This window comes from Gracilinanus agilis, chromosome 1 (assembly GCF_016433145.1).
Source record: "Gracilinanus agilis isolate LMUSP501 chromosome 1, AgileGrace, whole genome shotgun sequence".
Classification (NCBI taxonomy): domain Eukaryota; kingdom Metazoa; phylum Chordata; class Mammalia; order Didelphimorphia; family Didelphidae; genus Gracilinanus; species Gracilinanus agilis.
This window is the reverse complement of record NC_058130.1, coordinates 27,776,729-27,801,926: the sequence shown is the minus strand read 5'-3', so window position 1 is coordinate 27,801,926 and position 25,198 is coordinate 27,776,729. Positions and strand designations below refer to the sequence as shown.

The following is a 25,198-nucleotide window of genomic DNA, read 5'->3' as shown; positions in this document are numbered from 1 at the left end:
TTCAGATGAGGAAATAGACCTCCAATAGAGTAAGTATCAGAATCAGACCTAGAATTCCGGTCTTCTGTGTCTTAATCTAATCCATCAGATATTGCACTGGCTGTTGATTGAATGTCAACGATGCCCTTAGCGTTACCTAAAACATACTCTGCTTTTTAATACTTAGAGTGGCTTGTGACACTAGACTTATGCTTGAATGTTTTACCTCTCCTGGCAGTTACAGAGATTTATATTCCAGAGGACACTGCTGTGGGCACAGTCCTTTACAAAGTGAGAGCCAAGGACCCAGAGAATGCTGCCTTAAAGGTAATCTATGTTGTTTGGACTAAGAACCATGAAACTATTGTTCCCATCTGAGGCTATATTCACACAAAGCAAAGAAGAAAATCAGTGCAATCATTCTGGTGCATTTAATTACAGGGCATCGTTGAGCCCTGAAGCTCTGCCAGAGATTGCCTTGGCTTTGCTACATTTCATTCTCTGTACACAGATAGCTTCAATTGATAATGATGGTTCTTTTCTGAAACAAAACTTAATCCTTTCTATTTTGTTCTGTTGTTTGACAGAACTAATTATCCTTGTTATTATTGATTTTGTAATGGACCGGATATCTACATTCACCACTCCCCATCATCATTCTAATCCCCCGCCCATGATTTAAGATATTAGCAGTCTAGCTAAACATTGGATGGTAAAAAAAATATATATCATGTTGTGGATGATGTGACATTGGTACTGTGTGTTCATTATTTTCCCCGGTTACTTGGACTTGGAGTTAAGTCAATCATCTTTGAGTACTCATTTTTCTTCATCTCTTATAACTAAGTTTTCCTATTGATTCTTCTTCTATAAAATTCCCTCCTACAGCTCCTTCTTTCATGCCTACTGCTAAAACCATGGTCCTCAATTAACTGCATAACTTCTTGATTTCTTTCTTCACCTCTAATTTACTTTCTCATCCTTCTTCCTCTTCCTCTTCTTCCTCCCCCTCGTCCTCCTTCTCCTCCTCTTTTATCCATCGTGCTACCTAATTGACCCTTTCTCCATCTTCTAATGAATTCTCCATATCACTGCTAGATTACTTTACCTAGTGCACAGATCTGAAGTCATCACTTTACTCCTCAAAACCTTTCAATAGTTCCCCATTTCCTAATGAATAATTCCACAGTTCTTTGTCTAGTATTTAAGGTCCTTTGCCCTCCAGAGTCAACCTGCCTTTTAGTTTTATTTCTCACTCTATCTCTTTTCATTCACCAGAAGTGTCAAACACTTCAGCCCCATAATTTTCCCAAGCACTGCCTGAACCAGATTAATCTAATTGGGAAATGCTTAACAAAATATACAATAAAACACAGATAAGATGAACATGTGGGTTTCTAAGTCGATATACAGCCTACAGGTACCCTTATGTATGGTTTAGTTGCCCCATTCCTAACTGATTTGAACACCACCTCTCTTTCCTCCAGGAAAATGCAATTAATTAATGTTTCATGAGCACATCCCACCCTTTCCTTCCTCTGTACTATCCTTGGTGATGTTTCCAGTGCCTGGAATGTCCAACTACTCCCTTCCTCTCAATTTCTCCTTTTTAATATATATTACTCATTCCTTAAAACTGAAATCTAAAGTCACTTCCTTCCTAAAGCACCCCCTGATCCTAAGTAGATGAAGGAAGATATCTTACCTTTTTTATAATATTCACTTTGCATGGAGTATAAATATGTACTGTATTAATGAATACATGTTTACATTTATGTAAATGTGCATATATACAATATATACATTTATGACATTCTATTTACATTTTAGTTTCTTTCCTCATATTCTCTATGAAATCATAAGTTCCTTGTGGGCAGAAACAATGTTTTCTTTCCATTGAGACAGGGATTGAATCCATGATGCAATTTCACTGGTATAAAGAACCCCAGCCAGGAAGGCAGTCACCCAATGTATATTTATTAAATGCCTGCTTTGTGTTAGGGGCTGTCCTAGTTTCTGGAGATATAAAAAAGGGCATAAGACAGGCCCTTCTCACAAGGAGCTTACAATCTAATGGAAAAACAATAAGCAAAGAAATAAGTATGTTCATTCTGATTAGAGGAAGAAACTCTTTCTACCAATGAAAGTCAACACTTTTTCTGGGACTTCTAGTTTTATTTTATTTTTTTAAATTATTTTTTAGAAAAATTTTCTATGGTTACATGATTCATGTTCTTATTATCCCCTTCACTACCCCCTCATAACCGACACACATTTCCACTGATTTTAACATGTGTCATCGATCAAGACCTATTTCCATATTATTGATAGTTGCATTGGTGTGGTTGTTTCGAGTCTACATCCCCAGTCACGTCCGCATCAACTCATGTGCTCAAGCAGTTGTTTTTTTTCCTGTGTTTCCACTCCTGCAGTTCTTCCTCTGAATGTGGGTAGTGTCTTTTCCATAGATCCCTCAGATTTGTCCTGGGTCATTGCATTGCTGCTAGTACAGAAGTCCATTACATTCGATTTTACCACAGTGTATCAGTCTCTGTGTATAATGTTCTTCTGGTTCTGCTCCTTTCACTCTGCATCAATTCCTGGAGGTCTTTCCAGTTCACATGGAATCCCTCCAGTTTATTATTCCTTTGAGCACAATAGTATTCCATCACCAGCATATACCACAGTTTGTTCAGCCATTCCCCAATTGACGGGCAAACCCTCCTTTTCCAGTTTGTTGCCACCACAAAAAGCACAGCTATAAATATTTTTGTACAAGTCTTTTTATCTATGATCTCTTTGGGGTACAAACTGGGACTTCTAGTTTTAAAGAGCTGCCCAGAGCATCAAGAAGTTAAATGACTTGCCGAGGGTTACCCAGCCAGGTGACTAAGGGTCAGAGGCAGAACCTGAGACCAGATCAAATTTCTGATTTTAAGGCCAGCTTTCTAACTAACTACTTCTTGTCTAGCTTTTAGTAGGTACAGAAGGAATATTTGTTGAATGAATGAATGAATGACATGATTTTCTTTTACCTTATAAGTGGATAGACCAGGATATCCCATCAGTTTGTCAGCATTTAGCACGTGCTGTTTCCCCTAAACTGAGGAATAGATACAAAAATTTTCTGTGTTGTCAAATTATCACCAAGCTAGTGTTAGACTGCTGGTGTTCATAGTTTCCCAGGAGCTATTCATCCATATATTGAGGGGCCATGTTTTTCTCTAGCCAGCCATTGACATTAGAAACATTCAATGCTATTTTTTTAAGAGCATTGAACAAACTCTGGTAATTACATAAAGAAACGGCAACATTTTGTCAGGCTCCCACACAGTCTTCTCACCCTCCTCCCGATAACTCAACAGCCTATCTAAGAGAGGATTGGAAAGGTCACAGCTTCCTTTATAACATACAATTAAGTCGCCTAATCATGCATATTGCATCAAATCAACATGTACGTGATAATAGTTTTGAACTCACCACCAGGCAGATCTATCTGCTTGTGAATCAGATGTCACATTTCAACCGCTCTCCCAGTGTTCTTGCTCGAGAATTATCTACTCTGTTGCCCTTTTCTCAGGGGAAAAACACATCGTAGCCGACTAGGTAAACTTGTATCGCAGCGTGCAATCGCAGTGGTTTGCTCGCCAATTAATAGCCCCAATTCGTTCGAGATTAAGGCCGTCATGCTCTGCTTTCTCATTCTGACTCAGTGCTGCTGGCCCAAGCCCCTATATTTTACTCCAAAGTGGGCTGACTTATGGACCCATAGAGAGGAAGGCTGACCTGTCAAAATGTTTCTTAAAATTTCACTAAATGAAGGATGACTTTAGTGGTGACGAGATATAGGGAAGGAACCCTGTATTTAATCACCCCTCACTACATCTAGACTCATTTTGTGACTCAGAAACTTAGTATGGTTTCTAAGTAATGGTTCTCTTTTCTTTAGACCTTCATTTAGTTTCTCTAATAAGCTGGTTCCAGTTTCAACCAATAACGTAGACATGAGGAGAATAGGATATAGTTTTAAAATCCATTGGAAAACTGAGTTTAATTAGTTTTAACTCATGAAAAATATGTTTGGGTGCCTAAGGGCAAATAATTCTCATAGCAAATTAAAAAAAAAAAACAACACCCTTACCTTGCAACTTAGAATCGGTACTGTGTATTGGTTCTAAGGCAGAAGAGTGAATGGTAAGGGCTAGGCAGTGGGGATTAAGTGACTTACCCAGGGTCACACAGCTAGGAAGTGTCTGAAGCCATTGAACCCAGGATTGAGTCCCATCTTTGAGCCTGACTCTCAGTCCACTGAGCCACCTAGCTGCCCTCCTTATTAATTAAAAAAAAAAACACCTTACCTTCTGTCTTAGAATTAATACAAAAATATTTTGGTTCCAAGGCAAAAGAATGGTAAGGGCTAGACAATGGGAGTAAAGTGACTTGCCCAGGGTCCCACAGTGAAGAAGTGTCTGAGGTCAGATTTGAACCCAGGACCTCCTGTCTCTAGGCCTGGCTCTCAATTCCCTGAACTACCCAGCTGCTCCCCCATATCAATTTTTAAAGATAAGTTCCATTTCTGGAGAGACTCCAGGGTATATGGCGAATGGGACAATGTACTCTAAAGGAACAAGACAGAAACCTTAGGATACTGGCCTACATAAGAGAACCCTGGGATACAGTGAGGCTGCAACTGAGAGGTAGATGTTGGTAGCAGGGTAATCTGGAATGGAAGCAAAACTCTCCTGGAGTAGAAGCCACCACTGGACTAAAGTGACGGGGTGAGAAGGTAGAATCATTTGTAGAATCAGACTGAACTATTTCTTGCTCATTTCAGTTGCTTCTGTACCACTGAAAAACGAAAGGTTGTCAGCCTTCCAGAGTTTAGTGCCCTGGGACGAAGCTTTGGCTGCCAGACCTTGGTTGTGACTTTGGCCAGGAGATTTGGGTTTAAATCTAGGGTCTGATACTTCCTAGTCATGTGTTTATGCAAACCACTTCCCTTTCTTTTATGAAACTCTAATTTTTTACCTTATGGATGTTTAGACTATGAGATTTCATCTGCTGTTTTTGGAGATTGTGCTATTTTTTCTTAAACTGGTAAGAAAAAAATAGATGTTATCATTTGGTTGCATTGTTACCAAAATAGTATGAGATCACTGACTTTCAGAGTTTTCCAGTAATTAGTCAGGACAATTAAAATCATATTTGCCTTAAACAACAGAGAGGACTTTTGACACTGGAGATACTGTCCACATTGTTTTATTTTTAAAATACTGAGTAAACTTAAGTAATTACATGAATGAATAGGTATTCTGGACTTGATCCTCAATTCAATGCAACAATCATGTCTTAAGTGACTAGTATGTGCCAGTACAAAGATAAATATGGAAGTTCTTGCCTTCAAGGAGTTTACAGGGGAGTAGAGAATAACTACTCTTAGCCCAGTGCTTCATAAAGCCAGTTGATCAACACAGTTGAGTAAATATAAAATATATATAGAATAATCAATTTCAAGGTATAGAACACTAACAGCTGAGGGAATCAGCAGGGGATCTTGTAGGAGATAGCACTTGGGCCAGTGATGGTGAACCTTTTGGAGATGGAATGCCAGGCCCTACCCCACTCCACCCGCTAGACTGAGTGGTGTGCTGGCCTCCTATAAGAATTCCATACCTCATCTCCTCCAGAGACCAAGACAGGTCTTCCCCAGGCAGGGGAAGTTAAAGGGTCCTAGAGACCAGTTAATTCAACTTTCTCACTTTACTGGCGAAGAAATAGAAACTCAAGGAAGTTAAATGATTTGCCCAGTTCACATGGAAATTGCTCTCCAGAATGGCTGGGTCAGTTCACAATTCCATCAACAATACATTAATGTCTTCCCCAGACAGGGGAAGGAAGAAGTGTTCCCATTGGGCTGCTGGGCAGAGGGGCAGGAGATGAGAGGTTCATGTGAAGAGTGGGAGGGGATTGGCCCAATTGCTCTGCTCCCCTCCAGCTTTGCCACCTGTGAGCTGCCCACCTTATCCCCTGTGCACTCCCATTGGACTGCTGGGCAGGGTGATGTGAAAAAATGTCATCAGGCATGGTGAAGAAGGGGAGGGGAGCAGCTCTGCCCAAGTCCCTCTGCCTTTCTGGTAATGAACTTGGGGTGGGGGGAGGTGTTTGGTGGCAATGTTGGCCTGTGTGCCCACAGAGAGCACTCTGCTTGCCATCTTTGCCACCTGTGCCATAGGTTCATCATCACTGACTTAGGCTCATAGATCTAGAGCTGAGAGGCAACTCAGAAGTCTTTTAGTCCAAGCATTAGAGATGCTTGGGCTTAACCTTGAAGGTAGTTAGGGATGCTAAGAGATCATAATAAATGAAATGACAACTCCTGCTTCATAGAATCATAGGTCTAGGACTAGTAGGGGTCCTAGAGACCAGTTAATTTAACTTCCTTACTTCACTGGTGAAAAAAATAGAAACCCAAGGAAATTACATGATTTGCCCAGTTTACATAGAAATTGCTCTCCAGAATGGCTAGATCTATTTTATTTTTTTTTAGACCCTTACCTTCTGTCTTGGGATCAATACTGTGTATTGGCTCCAAGGCAGAAGAGTGGTAAGGGTAGGCAATGGGGTTCAAGTGACTTGCCCAGGGTCACACAGCTGGGAAGTGTCTGAGGCCAGATTTGAACCCAGGACCTCCCTTCTCTAGGCCTGGCTCTCAATCTACTGAGCTACCCAGCTGCCCTGAAAAGTTCACTTTTAAAGCCTATATTGCTTGCCAGTTAGAGTACCAGATCCTTGCTCCTCCAAGTATTACTATTGTAATACCCAGACTGGATTCCTGTATCTCCAGAAGTCTCACTCTCTGTCCAGACTGGAGACTGTACCCACAAAAGAACAAGGGAAAAGGCCAAGATCCAGGCCCATTTCTTAGGGGGCCATTTGGCCTTGGGGGAGCGATGGTCCCGTGGCCCTCCCCTTTACAGCAATTCTCTCACAAGAAGCTATTAGAAGAGCTAAGACCCTACCTCAGAAGAGAATGCAGCAAAAGCTCAAATTCTAATGAGGGAGACCATACTCAAACAACTGTGTTTTTGTTATTTTTCAGTCAAGCCCATCTCTTTGTGACCCTATTTGACACTGGGAGTGATTAGCCATTTCCTTCTCCAGCTCATTTTTCAGATGAGGAAACTGTGACTTGGCCAGGATCATATAGCTACTGGGAGTCTGAAGCCAAATTTGAACTCAGAAAAAAAGACTCCCTGACTTCAGACCCAGAGCTCTACCCACTGTGCCACCTCGCTGTCCACTTAGTACCCTTCAAGGCAACCCGCCCCCCCCCTCCTAAAGTTCACTTCTTTGACATAGAGCTATAGTGAATGAATGAAGAAAGTGTTTATTGAGTGGAAAGCACTGTACAGAGTTCTGGGAATTCAACAAAGTTAACCAGTCCCTCTTCTCACTGTGTCACCATTCCAATGAAGCAAACACATGCTGAATGTTTCAGCTGCGGGTCAATAGGAAGGTCCCCGAGCCCTTAGGGGGCAGCCTCAAAGCAGATGGCAACATTTTTGCTAATGTCATTTCCACTGATAAAATCTTATCACTTCCTGATGTTCAGCCATTTGGCAGGGACAAGGACGTCAGTGGCAAGAATGTTTTGCTCGCGAAATGTGTCTTTAAGACGCCTAAAAAACTTTCCCTGACAAATTTCATTTTTCTTCATCTTATGGCAGTCACCTGGGTCTGACACTTGTTTTTTTTTTCTTTTGGTCTAGACTCCCGAGCTGTTGTCTGATTGATTAGTGTCTGGAGTGGATTGGCAGGTGTGGCAAACTCCACTAGGACATGCTTTTATAAATGGAGCTAATGGCTATTTAAATACTGGTGTGCAATGTTTAAAGAAAATGCAATATGTAAACCGCCCCCCCCCAAAAAAAACAAGCAACCAATAAGCTGGTTTTGGGAGTGTTTATGTATTTTACAATAAAGTTATTTTAACAAAAGGATGTATTAAAAGTTTTCTTTAACTAGCCAGATCCCTTTAAAGCAGGGGTTGGCAACATATGGGTCTCAAGCCATATCTGGCTCTTTTGAGGGCCAGATATGGCTCTTTCTGCGGGAGCCATAAAATCCATTTTTTTTCCAGGTGCTGTTACAGGAGCGGCACTGTGAGCACTGGACGGCTCTCACGAAATTACATTTTAAAAAATGTGGCGTTTATGGCTCTCACGGCCAAAAAGGTTGCCGACCCCTGCTTTAAAGCATGATTTGATTACTTGAAGTCCATCATAAGAGCTCACATTTAATAGCTGGCATCTATAAAATAAGCTGGAGAAGGAAATGGCAACCAGTCCATTATCTTATCCAAGAAAACTTCAAATAGGGTCAATAACAATAATAAAAAGATGTATATGTGTGTATATGTGTAGCTAGCATATATATATATATGTATGTATACACACACACACACACACACACACACACACACACACACACACACATATATATATCCTATAGCATAACACTTAAAAAGTTTCCAAAGCTCTTTATATTTGATCTTCATAAGGATACTGGGAGGATGGTGCCATCATTGTTCCCATTTTAAAGCTAAGAAACCGAGGCCAGGAAAGGTCTAGTGACTTGTCCAGCATCACATGTTTAGTCAATGTCTGAGGTGGAATTTGAACTTAAGTCTTCCTGACTTCAAGTCAGCCATTTAGCTGTCTCATTTTAATATTTATAAAATGTCTTCCTGGCATTAGGGAGACATGAGCTTTACTGTGACATCAGGAATGCAGAGTTGCTCGCTGTTCCTTTTCCCCGTCTAGTGTTTCTAGTGCCTTCTATCCATTGGGTGGAAGATGAGGGTCTAGTCCCCTACATTACACACATATAAGATCCTCACTCCAAGTTTGGTTTCCAAAAATGAGAGAGGCCATGACTGTATCCTATGTGATGCAGGGAGGATGGGCAGCAGTTGAGACACTAATGGACAGGATCTATTATGTAGATATGAAAAAAGTAAGTTAAACATATAGGAGATCTGTGATTTGAGTTGTGTGATGTCGTCTTTTTCCTTATATATGGAAATGCTTGTTTTGTTTGGATTTGTAAACATTTGGAGTAATAATAAAAGAATAAAAAACAAAACAAAACAAAAATAAACGAGGAAGTCTGGAGAGTTCAGAACGAAGAGGCAGAAGAGAAATGATAGTTGTCTGAGTAATGGCTCAGTTTAACAAATGTGAGGGGTAATGAGTGCTCACTGCATGTTCTCTTCAGCATCTTTAGGGCTAACGTATGGCACTACCACCACCACTACCACCACAGTACATACACACTCACACACACATGGGTTTAGCTTGTAATTTTCAGTCTTTGATCCCAGTGAGCAGGCACAGAAGAAGACTTCTGATGAAAGAGAAGAATGTCTCACTGTCTCTTGCTCTTTTCTAGAGTTCCATCTTGGGTAACTTGCTGGCTTAAACATGTTGGGGGAAGAGCTTGGAAAACCAGCAGGTTTCTGGCTATCCCAACCTTGAGTAATTTGGATACCGGTGGGGTAAAAGGCCATGTGGGGTGGATGAAAATGGGATGATGCTTGGGCTATACCCATTTTACTCTTAGAGGTTGGAGAGGTGGCAGGAAGGCCAGCTGGAGGCTCAAGAAGTGTCAGAGGTTCTGTTTCTTGGAATTATATTCAGAATTTAACTCCCTGATGTTGAGGACCTCAGATAAACCCTACGAAATTCTCTGATCTTCTGCAACTTATCCTCATAGCCAGTGTCAGATAACCTTTAAATGATAAAAAGTACTTTAAATCCATCTTTTGTCTTGCTCCTTGGACTCTCAGAACTGTTTGGGATCATTGTATTGCTGAGATTAGCTAAGTTATTCACAGTTGACCATCATATAATATTGCTGTTCCTGTGTACACTGTTCTGTTTCTGCTCACTTCACTTTGCATCAGTTCGTATAAGACTTCTCAGGTATTTCTGAAAGCATCCTGCTTGTCATTTCTTATAGCATGATAGGTTGCCACTGCAATTATATAACATAACTTGTTCAGGCATTCTCCAGTTGATGGGAATCCTCTCAATTTTCATTTCTTTGCCACCACAAAAAGAGCTGCTTTAAATATTTTTGTAATATAGATCATTTTTGCTTTTCTTTGATCTCTTTATGATACATACCTAGTAGTGATATTGTTGGACCAAGGGGATGCACAGTTTTATAGCCTGTTGGATATAGCTCCAAATTGCTTTCCAGAATGGCTAGATCAGTTCACAATTCCAACAACAGTGCATTAATGTTCCAAGTTTTCCACCTCCCTTCCAACATTTGTCATTTTCCTTTTTTCTCATATCAGCAAATCTGATAGGTGTGAGGTGATACTTCAGAGTTATTTTAATTTGCATTTCTTTAATCAACAGTGATTTAGAGCCTTTTTCTCCCCATATGACTATAGAGAGCTCTCAAGGCCACTTGTGTGATCTGATCTAATTAATGGAGAACAGGAAGAAAGTTGAAAAAGCAAATGAAAACTAAAATGAAAGCTATGAATATTTATCCTCAGACTCAAAAAGACTCAGCAGGTATCTTGTTTGCAACTTGAAGTAGAGGAAGAAGTGAATGACATACAGATGTTCTTATTTAGCTAGGAGTAAAGGCTGAGGGACCTTCCATTAAGTGGAGATGAGCCTACAAATCTTACAGTCCTACAGCCAGAAGAATCCTTTTGTGTACCATTAGAGCTAAAAATCCATCAATTAGTACTGAGACATGTTGGTCCAGGCATATGATTTCACTAAACATTTTAAAATTTTCTAACTTAAAAAAAATCACCTTCATTTTTAAATATGACTACCTTGTCCTTTGGCCCATCCCGAGAGTCATCCTTTATGACAAAGTGTAAACAAAAAAGAGAAAAAAAAGTAGTTTGGCAAAATTAGGCAATGTGTTACCTGGGTGTTGTGATATTTGTGATGTTCTGCTTCCATAGTCCTCTCCTTTTGCAATGAAGGGATGGAAGTCAGATGGCTCACAATAAGGAAGACATGACCTTTCCCAGAAGTGGCCAAGGATATGAGTTGCAGAGGCAGAGGGCAGCAGCAGTGGGAGAGATGTTATAGGATGACAGTTGTGGAGGCAGAGGGCAGCAGCCAAGCTATGAATTCACTAAGCTCGACTGGGGCAGATGCAGGGCAAATGAGAGCAGCAGCAAGGGAATTTCTGGACCACACCAGCTGCTGGTAGAGGGAGCTATGTGTACTTAGGAAGGGCAGCTACCTGTAGAGTATGCTGAAACATATATCCTCTCTTATGCCAAATGACAAGTTTCTTAAGGATTTTATTGGGAAGACCATAAACCCTTCTTCACTGGTCTGTCATTCTGTGGGAGCCCATTCACATTTTTGAATATGAGAGACAGAGTATTAATTTATTCCTTGATTTTTCTTTGTCACCTTGCTAATTTTTCCAGTTAGCTACTTTACTATTTGGTTTATGGTTCTATCTTGTCTGGCAATATATCAAGTTCTAGATGGGGGATTAAGCCAATGTTGTCTCCTCTGGTAGAGGAGACTAGATACTGGAGCAAAGGACACCTTGGTGAAGACCGAGGTACTTGCTTCTTCCACTCCCACTAGAATGTTCTCTGCAACAGCATCATAAGTATTTTCAAGGTCAAGAAAACATTTTTTTAGCAAACCCTTCCATGCATGGGCAGAAAATGTCACAAGGAATGGTCCTACATCCCTAGACTTCAAATAAATGGTAGAGATAGGAGTGCTTGTGTCAACTACTATTAAAACATGGCAGGAAGGGACTACCTACAGCTGAAATAGAAGTATGAAGGGTATGAAGGAAGAGAAGTCAGGCATTAGTGAGGTGAGGCATGGCTGGAGTCTCTCCTAAAATGGTGACCCTGGGAGGGTATCATTGAACATCATAAAAGGGCATTGGGGTGGCAAATAGACAGAGAAGGGGGAGGAGAATCATCCCAGGGAGAAAATTCTTTTATTCATCCCAAGAGTACTCATTGAAATAGAAGATACCATTACAATTTTGGGATAGTTCTAGAAGTTCTTTTCACTAAGAGAATAATCCTTCCCTTAATTATCATTAATTCTCTTCATGTTTATTAATCCCAAGCTATAATTAGCCTCCTGAAGGAAATTCATTTGAAAGTAGATGGAGTCACAGACAGGTTTCTAGAGAGATGGACAAACTAAGGATTGTCTCAGGAGAGGGAACAGCATGTCCTCATTATTTCATTCTCTGATCTCTGTCCTGCAGCTCAGTTCTCTTGCCCTTTTCCAAGATTTTCTTTCTCTTACCCGCCCCATTAAATCTCTGTGGTGCAAGGGCCAGCAGAAGACTGCAAAGCGTGATTTCTGGATGAGTGTGCAGAAGTCCACTACCCATGTCAGCAGCTTTGACAAAACTCTAGTTGCCCTGCTGTAGTTATGGATTTATCCTTGTTTCTTAACTGAGGTAATGGCTAAAGGAGCTACCTGCTACTAGTAAGAGACAAGCTCTTGCCTTTGATACCCCTTTCCCAATGAATTCTTGAAAAAGACCTTGAGCAGAGCTACATTTTCATAATACTTAATAGTGCAAAATCCTTGAATGAACCATTTGAATACAATGCATATATAATTCACAAATGATTTATTCACCTTGAGCTATAACATGTTGGTTCAATATTCTTTCAGTGTTCTAAAACTTGAATTATCCTAGCTGAAAATAAACAGGAGGTCCTTTATTGGGTTGGTTGTCAAGCGTCAACTTCAGTGGCTATTTGGACCTTGAAAAATGACCTCAGATTATTTTGAGTATAGAAACTCTAGTGACTGTTAGGATTGTATTAAAGTTCATTTATTTTTTTATTTAAAACCCTTACCAGGGGCAGCTGGGTAGCTCAGTGGATTGAGAGTCAGATCTAGAGACAGGAGGTCCTAGGTTCAAATCTAGCTTCAGACATTTCCCAGCTGTGTGACCCTGGGCAAGTCACTTGACCTCCATTGCCCACCCTTACCACTCTTCCACCTAGGAGCCAATACACAGAAGTTAAAGGTTTAAAAAAAAAAAAGAAAAAAAACCCTTACCTTCTGCCTTAGAACCAGTACTGTGTATTGGTTCCAAGGCAGAAGAGTAATATGGGCTCAATGGGGGTTAAGTGACTTGCCCAGGGTCACACAGCTAGGAAGTATCTGAGGCCATATTTGAATCCAGGACCTCCCGTCTCTGGGCCTGGCTCTCAATCCACTGAGCCACCCAGCTACCCACAAAAGTTTATTTTTTTATCATTCAGAATTAAAATTTTTTAAGACAAAAGGCTGATATTTTGAAAGAAATATAGTTCAGATTTGTAGAATACTTCAGATTTGGAGGCCATTAAAAAGTAATTTATCCATGGTTCTGTGAGATGGATTCCTTTTAGGTTTTAATCTCAGTTCCAGGCTTGGACAAGTCCCTTAGCATTCATGAGTAGAAGTCTCCTCATTTGTAGTATGAAGATAATAGCCCTAAGTTATGCTACTTATCTCATGAGATTATTGTAATGATCAAAGAAGTTATGGATGTGAAAGCTCTGAAAAAAATGAGACATTTTTGCAATGATTATTCAAATCTGGCAGAATTTGCAGCACTTTACAACCACTCCACATTTGAACCTTGAAAAGAGAAGGCCCATGTGATAACACAGGAAAGAAGTGTGGAACTTGCTGCTGACTTGGAGCCATCCTGAGTTTGAATTGTAGAGTAATGGGGATTGGCACGTGTACAGAGAAAACCATGACGGTGTCTCCTCCTGTGGAAGAGGATGGAGACGTCTCCTTCCAGGAGCCTGGGTTGAAGAAGAAGCCGGGGTCATCCACTGCATCCTGGGCCATCACAAGTTGTCTTGCCTTTGGCCACTTGATTTCAATGACTCTGGAAGAGAGAATGAGGTTGATGACTGCACAGTTCTGCCTCACTTAACTCTCATTTAGGCATGAATCAAAAGACATCATCATTGGTCCTCTTAGCGTATGAAGAACAAAAATTGACCAACCCACCAGTGATGGGTAATAAATATCGGAGAGATCGTGGAGCATGTGTAGACATTCTGTAACTGGTTCTGATTTGCTAACCATTTGATGGACAGCAACTTCTTTGACGGGCTTTAGTTGAGAAACCCAAGCTGAGAGCACCTTCCAAAGGCCTTAGTTGACTTCTGATATTCTTTTTGGGGTCTTCTCTTGGTTTGTCTCCTGGGCTGATGGTGTTTGATGAGAGACAGTGTTGTAAGGGGGAGAATCCTTGAGTCTTACTCCATCTAAGGCAGACATGTGGCCTTATGAAATTAGGTCTCAGTTCTTTTGCCTTGCTCTTTGTTCTTTTCCATCGTGGGTGAAGGTGATAAATATGGATGCTGATTCTGTTCAAAAGGTCAGGAGAGCGGAGCGAGCCTCTAGAAGTCTGAGAGTTGAAATCAATGCCAAGTTTTGCTGCCAAACTAGCATTGTTGTTTTGAGGAATATAAATTGACTTCCAGGAATGGCCTTGAGACCCAGTCCAGTGTAGCTGAAATAAGGACTCATCTGTCAGTCATGATGCATCTGGACCTGAACTTGGTGGGGCCAAAGCTATTTCGATACTGCTAAGTTTAAGACCATTCGCCACGTAGCCTGAGGTGGTATGGGAGAGAGTGTGGCCCCTGAGATATTGGAGGACAATGTTTATACTTTTGCTATTACTAAATCTTCAAAGGAAATTGCTTTTAATTTTTCAATTTATTTAATTTTTTAAACTCTTACCTTCCACCTTAGAATCAATACCAGAAGAGCGGTAAGGGCTAGGCAATGGAGGTTAAGTGACTTGTCCAGGGTCACACAGCTAGGAAGTATGTATCAGGCCATATTTGAACCCAGGATCTCCCATCTCTAGGCTTGGCTCTCAATCCACTGAGCTACCCAGCTGCACTCCCAAAGTAAATTTTTTTTTTAAAAAAAGTCAATTGATTTAAAGCATACAAGTGGAATTGGGGTGTTAGTTATTGTGCCTAATGATGAGGAGCATGAATGGTGGAGACTTGAGTCACTAGCACTTCTCCCCTAAATCCTTCTGCTTTTCCATAGAACTCTAAAAGGGAGATGTAGCATCCTGGCTCTGGGATAGTGGATCAGATGATACTGGCTACACTAGTTATACCATTTACTACTTCTATTACCTTGGGAACCTTTTTCAAGCTCAGTCTTCTCATCTGTCAAACGAGGGTGATGAACTTGATGACCACGAGTCCTGTTCTACATTAGATATATAAATCCTGTGAGGCTAAGTGTAACTGGCATCCTTCCTGTTTTATAGAAGAAGAAATTGAGACTCAGAGACTTTAAACAGCTTGCCTATACTCACACAGCAAATAAGTGTCAAAAATACAATTTTAACTCTAGCCCCAAGTTTTAAACTAAGATGTATATACTGAAAAGCTAAAGCTTACGTCATATATGGTAGCATTTTAGAGGCAGAAATCTAATTTGCTCACTGAAGATTTTACCATAGATTTCTAATCCAAACAACTAATTCAAATCTGGTTAAAATATACCATCATTCCACTGGCTACCATTTTGGAGGAGGATGAGAGCTTAGGGCCAAATAGTCAAGAAGCCTGGTTTGGGGCCTCCTTTCAAGGTTAATAAATGTCTCTTCCAAGGTCTTCTTAAAGTCACTGGTGTATCCAAAGATGCCAGCTGCCATTTCACACATGAACTTTTATTTGCTTTTTATGGGGAATGTAATAGCCTCAGGATCTAATCAAATAATGAACATTTTGACAATGTGCTGGACAGATTCTAAAAAAAGAAATCCAGTGGAGAATAATTTCTTAAAGTTTCTGAGGCACCCACAAAAGAAGAGATAACATATCAAAGGAAAAGAGCCATCTACTCTAATAAGTTTCAGTGCCTCCCTCCGCTCCAGGTGTAGTAATAAACTGGTTCTGCCCACAGGAGATGAATGTAATCTTCCATGGGCATAAACACCATTTTCTCTTGGGCAGGGACAGTGCCTGAAGAGTGACAATGATCAATTTGGGAGGAGAATGTGGTATTTGGAGATTCTGAGGGGAATAATTAGTCATATACATCATCAAAAGCCTTCCCAATTACATGGTAGTGAATGAGATGGGATTAGTGCCAATAATTATGGGTCTGAGCATTTTAATTATATACCCTTCTCTTCAGAGGTTTATAACTCATCTGTAAAACAAACATTAAAGGGAGAAAAAGATGAGTCTATTAAATGGGAAAGCAGTGCATGTAAATATGAGTTTCAGAATTTGGGGGGACCTTGTTTTTATCAATGGTCTCAAAGTGTGGCCATCACGTAGAAGAGGCTCAGTTTATCTCTCAGACTATACCCACATTTTCCAAATTTATATTTTTCACATTCGCAGGTATTGGTTTCATGTGCGGTCAAAACATATCAAGTAGTTGTATAAATTGTGACTTTCTGGAGCGTTCCATTTCTTTTTTGTATTTTACAGGCAAAATTGAAAGGTAAAATATTATTTTGATCATGGTGTTTTAGTTAATTACCATGGCTTTTTACACTGAAATCAACTGAATAATTTCCAAGAAAGCATTCTTTTAATGCTAGGCAGACACCATCTTTTTCTTTTTTTTTTAAACCCTTACCTTCTGTACACATGATAACCAATACACAGTATTGGCTCCAAGGCAGAAGAGTGGTAAGGGTAGGCAATGGGGGTCAAGTGACTTGCCCAGGGTCACCCAGCTGGGAAGTGTCTGAGGCCAGATTTGAACCCAGGACCTCCCATCTCTAGGCCTGGCTCTCAATCCCTTGAGCTACCCAGCTGCCCCCAGACACCATCTTTTTCTATTCCACATCAAACAGATTGCATTGGCTTCAAAATAAGATGAGAGGTTTACAGCTAGAAGGGTGTTTAAAGTTGGTTTAGGGTAATTCCAGTGGCATAGTGGTTTTGGAATTGGAGGGACTGGGTTTGAATCCCGCATCCTCCATTTTCTATGTGACTTTGTGCAAGTCACAATATAGAGATTCGCATGTCTGGGTCTATTTTCTCATCTACAAAATGAAGAAGATTGACATTGAACCTATAGGTTCCCTCTAAACCAGAGATTTATAGTCTCTATCATTTCATAGACTCTTTTGGCAGCCTGGTGAAGTCTTTTCAGAATGTTTTCTATGTACATATGTATATATATATGTGCATATATACACACATATAATATATACTATTAGTATATAGAAATAATATACACAACACATATTATACATATATAATAATATATACAATAAAATAATAATAAATACAAATATATACACACATAATAAAGAACACAAAGATTACAAAACAAACCAAAAATGCTATATAATAGCAATTATATATCTATCTATATTTATATGTACATCATCTATCTCTATATAAGGTCATGGGTTCTAGGTTAAGAATTAATGCTCTAAACCCTCTTCTAGTTTTAAATCTATGATCCTTAGGAACTGCCTCCCCTTTCCACCTCCATCATCTTTTTGATGAGGAAACTGAGGCTCAAATAGTTGCTAAGTGATTTGTTCAAGCTCACACAAATGATGGATGGCCATACTAGGATTGAAACCCAGGTCCTCTACACTCTAAAGCCTTTGTAGAGCATTATGCATTTTAAAGCTATTTTTTCTGTTCGTTAAGTTTGCTAAACTCTATTATGGCCTGAAAAAAAATGTCAGAAAAATAATACTCTTCTCTTAGTAGGAACAACTTAACGAAAGGAGTCTAATTATAAATAAAACTGTAAATCCAGCAGAGAAATAGCTAGCAATTTTTGCACCAGGGGCAAATAACACAAGAATCATTCCAGATGAGAGGAAGGGGTGAGACTACTCAGTGAGAGTAGTCAGAGATCCTGGGTCTCTGGTGGAGGATACTTCCAGGGATGCCTGTGGAATGGAAAGCATCATGAATTGCATGAGCAGGGGGAAGAACTGCCATTTAACAGCTTTCTATCTTAATTAATTATTCTTCCTAGATAGATGTTGTTGCTTTGTTGTCTCTATACTATTGAATAATTGCAAGTTCTGTTTATGCCCCTTGAATTTAGAACTCTGGGGTAAAATCCTACCTTAGTTATATCTCTGATCATTGAGCCTTTTGGTCAAAAAACAAATAATAACATCATAATAATTTCAGTTGCAGATGGCTTGTAAAAGGCAGAAAAGCTAATGACAACAGAAGCCATTTCTTTATAAATTTTGTGATGAAGTATTTGGTTATCATGTGTCACTTTCAATAATAATTTCCCTGCAGAAAATAATTGAAAATGACTCTGAAACTAATGTAGTTTGTTTTTATCATGCAGTAATAATAGATTAATTTATTCAAGGATGAATATGGAAGAACTACAAACTGATGAGAAATGAAAAGAATTTACAAAAAAACATTTAAGCAAACTTTCAAGATAGATGAAGAGCAAAAGCTGGAATAAGAACTGGAGAAAAAAGTGGGAGAATAGGAGACAGATGAAGGGCACCATCAAGGAACTTTGAGATAGAAAGAGAGGATGACCTAGTCATGTGGCAAGATGGAAGGATAACAAGTGGACTGCTAGAGTCTTCTACTGGTACTCTTACAATGTCTTATGAAGTAGATTGCTAGAAAGGTCTCTAGCACATTGGATCAATCAATCAATAAACATTTTTAAAGTAGCTACTATATGCCAGGCACTGTGCTAAGCTCTGGGGACATAGAAGGAGGGAAAAAAGGAGTCTTTTGCCCTCAAGGAACTTGCAATTGAATGCAAACAAATATATGTGAAGCAGGCTTTATACAGGAAAAGTAGGAAATAGTTAACAAAGAGAAGGCACTAGAATTAAGAGAGGTTGGGATCCTATGTTGGCGAACTATGAGGAGGACATGAACAAGGTTCATAAAGAAGAGACTGACATGGAAAGGCCACAATCTCTATTGTGAGTGGGAACACACAATTTGATGAGAAGACTGATCTATTTTGAGTGCTTTGAGTTCAAGTGAATGTAGACATGTGAGTAACTGAGGCTTCCCAAAGGAAAATTTTAACGTAGTAAAACTCACTCTGCTGTTTTCCTGTTGTGTAGACAATCACATAGGGTGTGTCTGAAGTGCAAAGGCCAAGGTTTTTAGAGTTTGGTTCCTAATATTAATTTTGAGGTCTTACACTAAATATTCTTTCTCATTCCAAATCGGCAAATAATGCCAAGAGAAACAATGTGCTTGGTCAAACAATAAAGTATTATGCCTTATGTATCTGTGGCCAACATGTTATTCAGTATTGCACCAACCATCAAAAGGAAGGAAAAAACTGATGAAATCCACTTTAGCTTAAAACCACTCCCAGATAACTGAGGCAAAAGGTATTTTCTTCATCAACTATCTAAATAATGTATTTAATTCTCCAACTTTACATAGAGATTGGGGCAAAAAACCGAAACATTAAACAAAAAGAATATTAGGAAAACCTTAAAGTTGAGGATTATTTCCTTTATGACTATAAAACTAGCTATATCATCCACAAGATGGCACACAAGTTTATAACATCCATAGCACAGTGACATGACATTGTGAAATCATCTTCAAAATTCAATCAAGATTGAATGGTTGTGAGTATGAAACTTACAGCACGGATTTTTACTTACTCCCGACTATTCTGTTACTTATACTTTTAACTCTTGTCACATAAAACTGAAAAGTTATTTTTGTTTCAGGGATTACAAAATTGCAGTCTCTTTTAATTCTTTTTTTAGGTAATAATATTTATTTAGTGCTTCATGGCTTTGAGGATTATATAAATTCTCTCTCTCTCTCTCTCTCTCTCTCTCTCTCTCTCTCTCTCTCTCTCTCTCACACACACACACACACACAAACGATCATTTATTAAGCATCCACTATTTGCAAGGGGCAGCTAGATGGCTGTAGTGGATAAAGTATAGGGCTTAGAGTCAGGAAGACTTGAGTTCAAATATGACCTCAGATGCTTATTAGCTAAGTGACCCTGGGCAAGTCCCTAACCTTTGTTTGTCTCATCTATAAAATGAGCTGGAGTAAAAATGGTAGTATCTTTGCCAAGAAAGTCTCAAAGAGGGTCACAAAGAGTCAGCCACAACTGAAATGACTGAACAACAAAAACAACTATATGCAAAGGACTATGCTAAATGTTTTTCAAATATTTCTCATTTGATCCTCATGATAACTTTGGAAAGCAGATGCTATTATTGTCCCCATTTTATAGATGAGAAAAGAGAGTCAGATAATGATTAAGTGACTTTCCCAGAATCACATAGCTAGTAAAAAAGAAAGAAAGGAAGAAAGGAAGAAAGAAAGGAAGGAAGGAAGGAAGGAAGGAAGAAAGAAAGAAAGAAAGGAAGGAAGAAAGAAAGGAAGGAAGAAAGGAAGGAAGGAAGAAAGAAAGGAAGAAAGAAACAAATATATATATCAAATATCCACTATGAACTCAGGCCTTCCTGCCTTTGACTCTAGGCTCTCTCCGCCGTGCCACCTAGCTGCTTCTTAACAAGCTTGTGAGGCAGGTACAGTAGGTATCACTAATTCATTGTTACAGATGAAGAAACAGAAGTTCGGAGATATTAAATTACTTGACATTGGTGTCTTCGGTAACTAGGGGCACTTAAAAATTTTTTTTAAATCTAATTTTCAAGCTGGAAGCTGTTCTTGGATACCAAAGGGTAAGAGGATAATGTAGGATTCGACCGTACTATACTGTATAAGCAGCCTGGCCAAGCAGATAGAAGGCAAGCCTTGGAATCAAGGCAAATAGTTCAAGTTCTTTCTCTGATATATACTTGACTGTATGACCTGAACTAGCTACTTAACCCCAGAAACTCCCTAAGGCTGTAAGGTACAGAAGAATTGATGGTCATTATTCATGGAAGGAATTTCTAAACTGAGATTCTTTTCTCTTATGAAAGTACAGATCCAACAAAAAAAATGGACTGAGTTCATACTAATGCTTTAAAAATATTAACCTCTACAGGCTTCCTTAAGTGAAACAAAACAAAACAAAACTTCTCCCTTTAGTATGAGCTCATTTTTTTTTAAAGCTAAAACAGAGACAACCATGTATCCCAGTGGATAGAGTACTAGGTTTGGAGTCAGGAAGACTTGTGTTCAAATGTGACTACAGACACTTCCTACCTGTGTGACCCTGGGAAATCACACAACCTCTTTCTGGCTCAGTTTTCTCACTGGTAAAATAAGCATAATCAGAGCACCTACCTCCTAGGGTTGTTGTCAGTATTAAATGGGATAATAATTATAAAAATGTAGATAATAAAATAAAATATATAGCATAATATCTGGTACATATGAGTACTACCTAAATAAATGTTAGTAATTATTATAAAAATATTTTAAAGTAATTTTAAACAAAGCAATTTAAATTTTTTATTTCCATTCATTTTTATTACCTTTCTCCTACTGCCTTTCTAATTCAATAATAAAAAAATAAAGAAAACTTTTATAACAGATATGAATAATGTCCAGAAAAACAAATTTCCACTTTGTTCATGTCTTAAAAAATACATCATATTCTGCATTTTAAGGCCATCATCTTTTAGCCTGCCTCATCTTTGGTCCTCTGGAATCATGATTTATCATAGCATTCATAAGAATTATTAAGTCTTTAAAAAAGTTATTTTGATTTATAATGCTATTGTCATTGCATATTTAACTCATTAAATTCAAGGAGGTCTTTACAGTTTCTTCTGAAACTTTCAATAAAATTATTTCTAAAAAGATCATAGATAATTCTGAAAGGGACTTCAAGGCCATTGAGTCTGGACATCTCATTTTATAGATAAAGAAACTGAGACAAATAGAGGTTAAGTGACTTGCCCAAGGTCACATATCGAGTAAGTGTCTAAGGTTATTTTTCACTCCCAGTCCAGTGTTCTACCTACTATACCATACTGTAGAAATTTTCTAGTTTTATCCAGATTGCTTTTTTTTTTTTAAACCATTACCTTCTGTCTTCGAATTAATATTGAGTATAGTGTAGTGGTAAGTACTAGGCAATGGAGGTCAAGTGACTTTCCCAGGATTATAGAGCTAGGAAGTGCCTGAGGTCACATTTGAACTCAGCATCTCCCATCTCTAGGCTTGGCTCTCAATCTATTGAGTCACTTAGCTGCTCCCCCCTTAATATTGGTCTGAATAAGTGCCTACTATGTATGAGAAATGATGTGTCTCCACTCCTACATTCTATTAGTCAGTCTTGAAGCAGAATGAGTATATGAGATATTCAGGGACATTCCTTCATTTCTTGCAGTGCGCTGGGTCAAAAAATTATCACCAAATGGTCAACCTAGTGGTAAGAGCTTCCAGTCATGGAGAGGATGGACCTCGGAAAGCACATTTTCCTAAAGTGTGATGGAGAAACATATAATGATTGAGCATAAAGTAATATACAACAAACCAGGAATTAGGAAGAATAGCCATGATTAAAGAAGACTTTAGAGAAATATATGAATAAAAAAAACTGATCAAGTGAAGACAGTGGAGGATAATTAATGGAGGGATAACTAGCTCAAGTGCTCCATTGATATTCTTTGGCCATGAAGAGGAAGGAAGGAAGGCCCCCAAGATTTAAGGTCAACCTTAGGGGTGAACTTGGGGAGGGATATGGACAAGAATCGCATGAGATGAACAAGTATGAACAGGTTGGGATTTGTATGAATGGAGGAAATATCCTCAGAAAATATTGAAATATCTGAATACTGTGTGCAAGAAAGACACTCTACTAGTCATTGAGCGTGCAAAGTACATACATCCTTGTCTTGAGTCATAAAAAAATCCTGAAATTGGAATTCTGTAACTGGTCTCTGGAGAATACTAAGCTGGTGTGATAGAGCAAGGCAGCCTTAACTTTTATCACTTGTGTTTAGCCCGAAATCTAGGTTTTGGCACTTTGAAGTCCCCAGAGTTCCTAGACAGCTAATAATCCTTGATGAATGGCTCAAATAAGGGACAGCAATAGACCCTCATTTTGACCCCACACAAAATGGTGGAAAGGATCTCACCAGAGGATAAGCTGACCTATAACGTTTTCCTATTGCATATACTCTAAGGATAACGTCCTGGTGGGTCTCTACTATTATCTCATCAGTCTCTGAGTTTCTGATAAAAGGCTAATATGAACAGTGCATGGACCCATTAGCCTTTGTAGGGATTTCAGCCTTGAAGAATGAACGCAAGTCGACTGGCCCCGGCGTGAGTTCATTTCTGTCTACTTATGTTGGCCTCTTACACCATCGATAATTCATTGAAGTGGCTTTTTATTGCTTTCCCAGCGACTTTCTGGTTGCTTAGCAACAAGACTCTCGACATCATACATATATAATCTCATAGGCACTGAATACTATCCCTATTAACTGGGAGAGGTTAAAAAAAGAGGAAGACCTTGTTTTAGAAACTGCTAAACTTTCCAACCATTTAGTGGCTAAAATAATAACTCGCTAAAGTAAAAACATGAATCATGTAAAAAAAAAAGTCTAAAAATAAAAAATAAATAAAATAAAATAACTCGCATTTGTGTAGCCCTTTCCAGTTTCCAGTTTTTTTTTCCCCATAATAACTCTGCGAGGAAGGTAGTCCAGGTCATTTTATGTCTTTTTCTCCCTGTCTCCCTTTACAAGAGAGAAAAATAATGCTCAGAGGGCACATGACTTCTTTATTGTCACACAGCTAGAAGGTGGGATCTCAGCCAAGGTCTTCTGACACCATGTTGTTTCTTGGACACCATGTTGCCCTCTGCACCGCCCCAAACATTGAGAAACATCCGATTTGTTGTAGCAATTCATTTAGATGCTATAAACATGTATAGAGAGGGCTGTAGCTAAGACCTTACTTTCTGGCTCTCCTTTCATTCAGAGCAATGGCTGGGATAATTGTAACAAGGGAGATGGGATACCACTCCTATGTTGGATGTGACAGAAATCCCAAGGACACATATGGGAATAAATTAGTGGGGAAATAAAGGGCAATGAGTGGATTTGTAGCACTGCTTGGTCAAGTGGTAACCATTAAATTTCACCTAATGAGTCTCATTTGGCTGAATGCTGAGCTGTTGTGTCTATTCTCTAAATCTGGGTCTCTTGGGCAAAGTCTAGGTTCCACACACATTAACATTTTGCCAGTGACAGAATTTCTTATCATTATTGTTTATTAAGATTAGACCCTCATAATGTGGAATGGTTGGATCATAACCTCCCCCCATGAAGTATTCTTTATTTCCCCACTAGTAGAAATCCTTACCTCTAAAAGGTAATATCTGCTTTTCTGATATTAAACAAAAAGGAGAAAAATATTTTTTGATATTAAACAAAAAGAAGAAAAATATTCAATTTTTTTTCTGTTTTTCTGATATTAAACAAAAAGGAGAAAAATATTCAATTTTTTTGTTTTTCTGTTTTTCTGATATTAAACAAAAAGGAGAAAAATATTCAAATTTTTTTGTTTTTCTGTTTTTCCGATATTAAACAAAAAGAAGAAAATATTCAATTTTTTGTTTTTTTGTTTTTCTGATATTAAACAAAAAGAAGAAAAATATTCAATTTTTATTACTACTAGGAAATTCTAAGTTAGTTAAAGGAAATAAAATGATTTCAGTGTCCCAAGCTGAAATTCCATCTTCCTCTCAGAACAAACTTGAAATGAGGACTTTATGAAAATAGCCACAGTGAACCAGCTTCGAAGCCTTCTTGGAAATAGGACTGAGATATTGCCTTGAAAAGTCGTCGGCAAAAAGAGCAATTACAAAATAGGCACAGTATTAAAAATATGTATACTGTACAATAGGATATAAGAGACCAAATTTTAAGCAATAACTGTGAACAATCCTTTAGAAAAATCATTAAATTCTACTTCTCTGTCTAAACGAACACTTAAGCTTGACAGCATTCTGTTAAGATTATTTGAACAAAATGACTTAGAAAAGGACCATAAAAATAAATTGACGAAATTTTATGAGTCATTATAAATCAGTATGTCCAATTGAAATACAAGAGATTAATATTATTGTACTATACTTTTAAGTCTTTTGCATAATTAGTATTATAGTTTGCAGTTATATTCTGACCCAGAAAAAAACAATGTTGTAATCCTGACTAGAACACACAGAATCTCAATAACTGCACATAAAAAGATTATGCCTGT

The 25,198-nt window shown here is 38.7% G+C and overlaps 1 protein-coding gene across 1 annotated transcript in view; it reads left to right on the top strand.

The window, feature by feature from the left end:
* LOC123246926 (cadherin-related family member 3-like) overlaps positions 1-25,198 on the top strand; it is a 123,168-nt gene that overhangs the window by 49,661 nt on the left and 48,309 nt on the right. Inside the window, exon 5 of the mRNA XM_044675702.1 lies at positions 218-306. Coding sequence (XP_044531637.1) covers positions 218-306 — 89 coding nt within the window. The remainder of the gene's footprint in view (positions 1-217; positions 307-25,198) is intronic.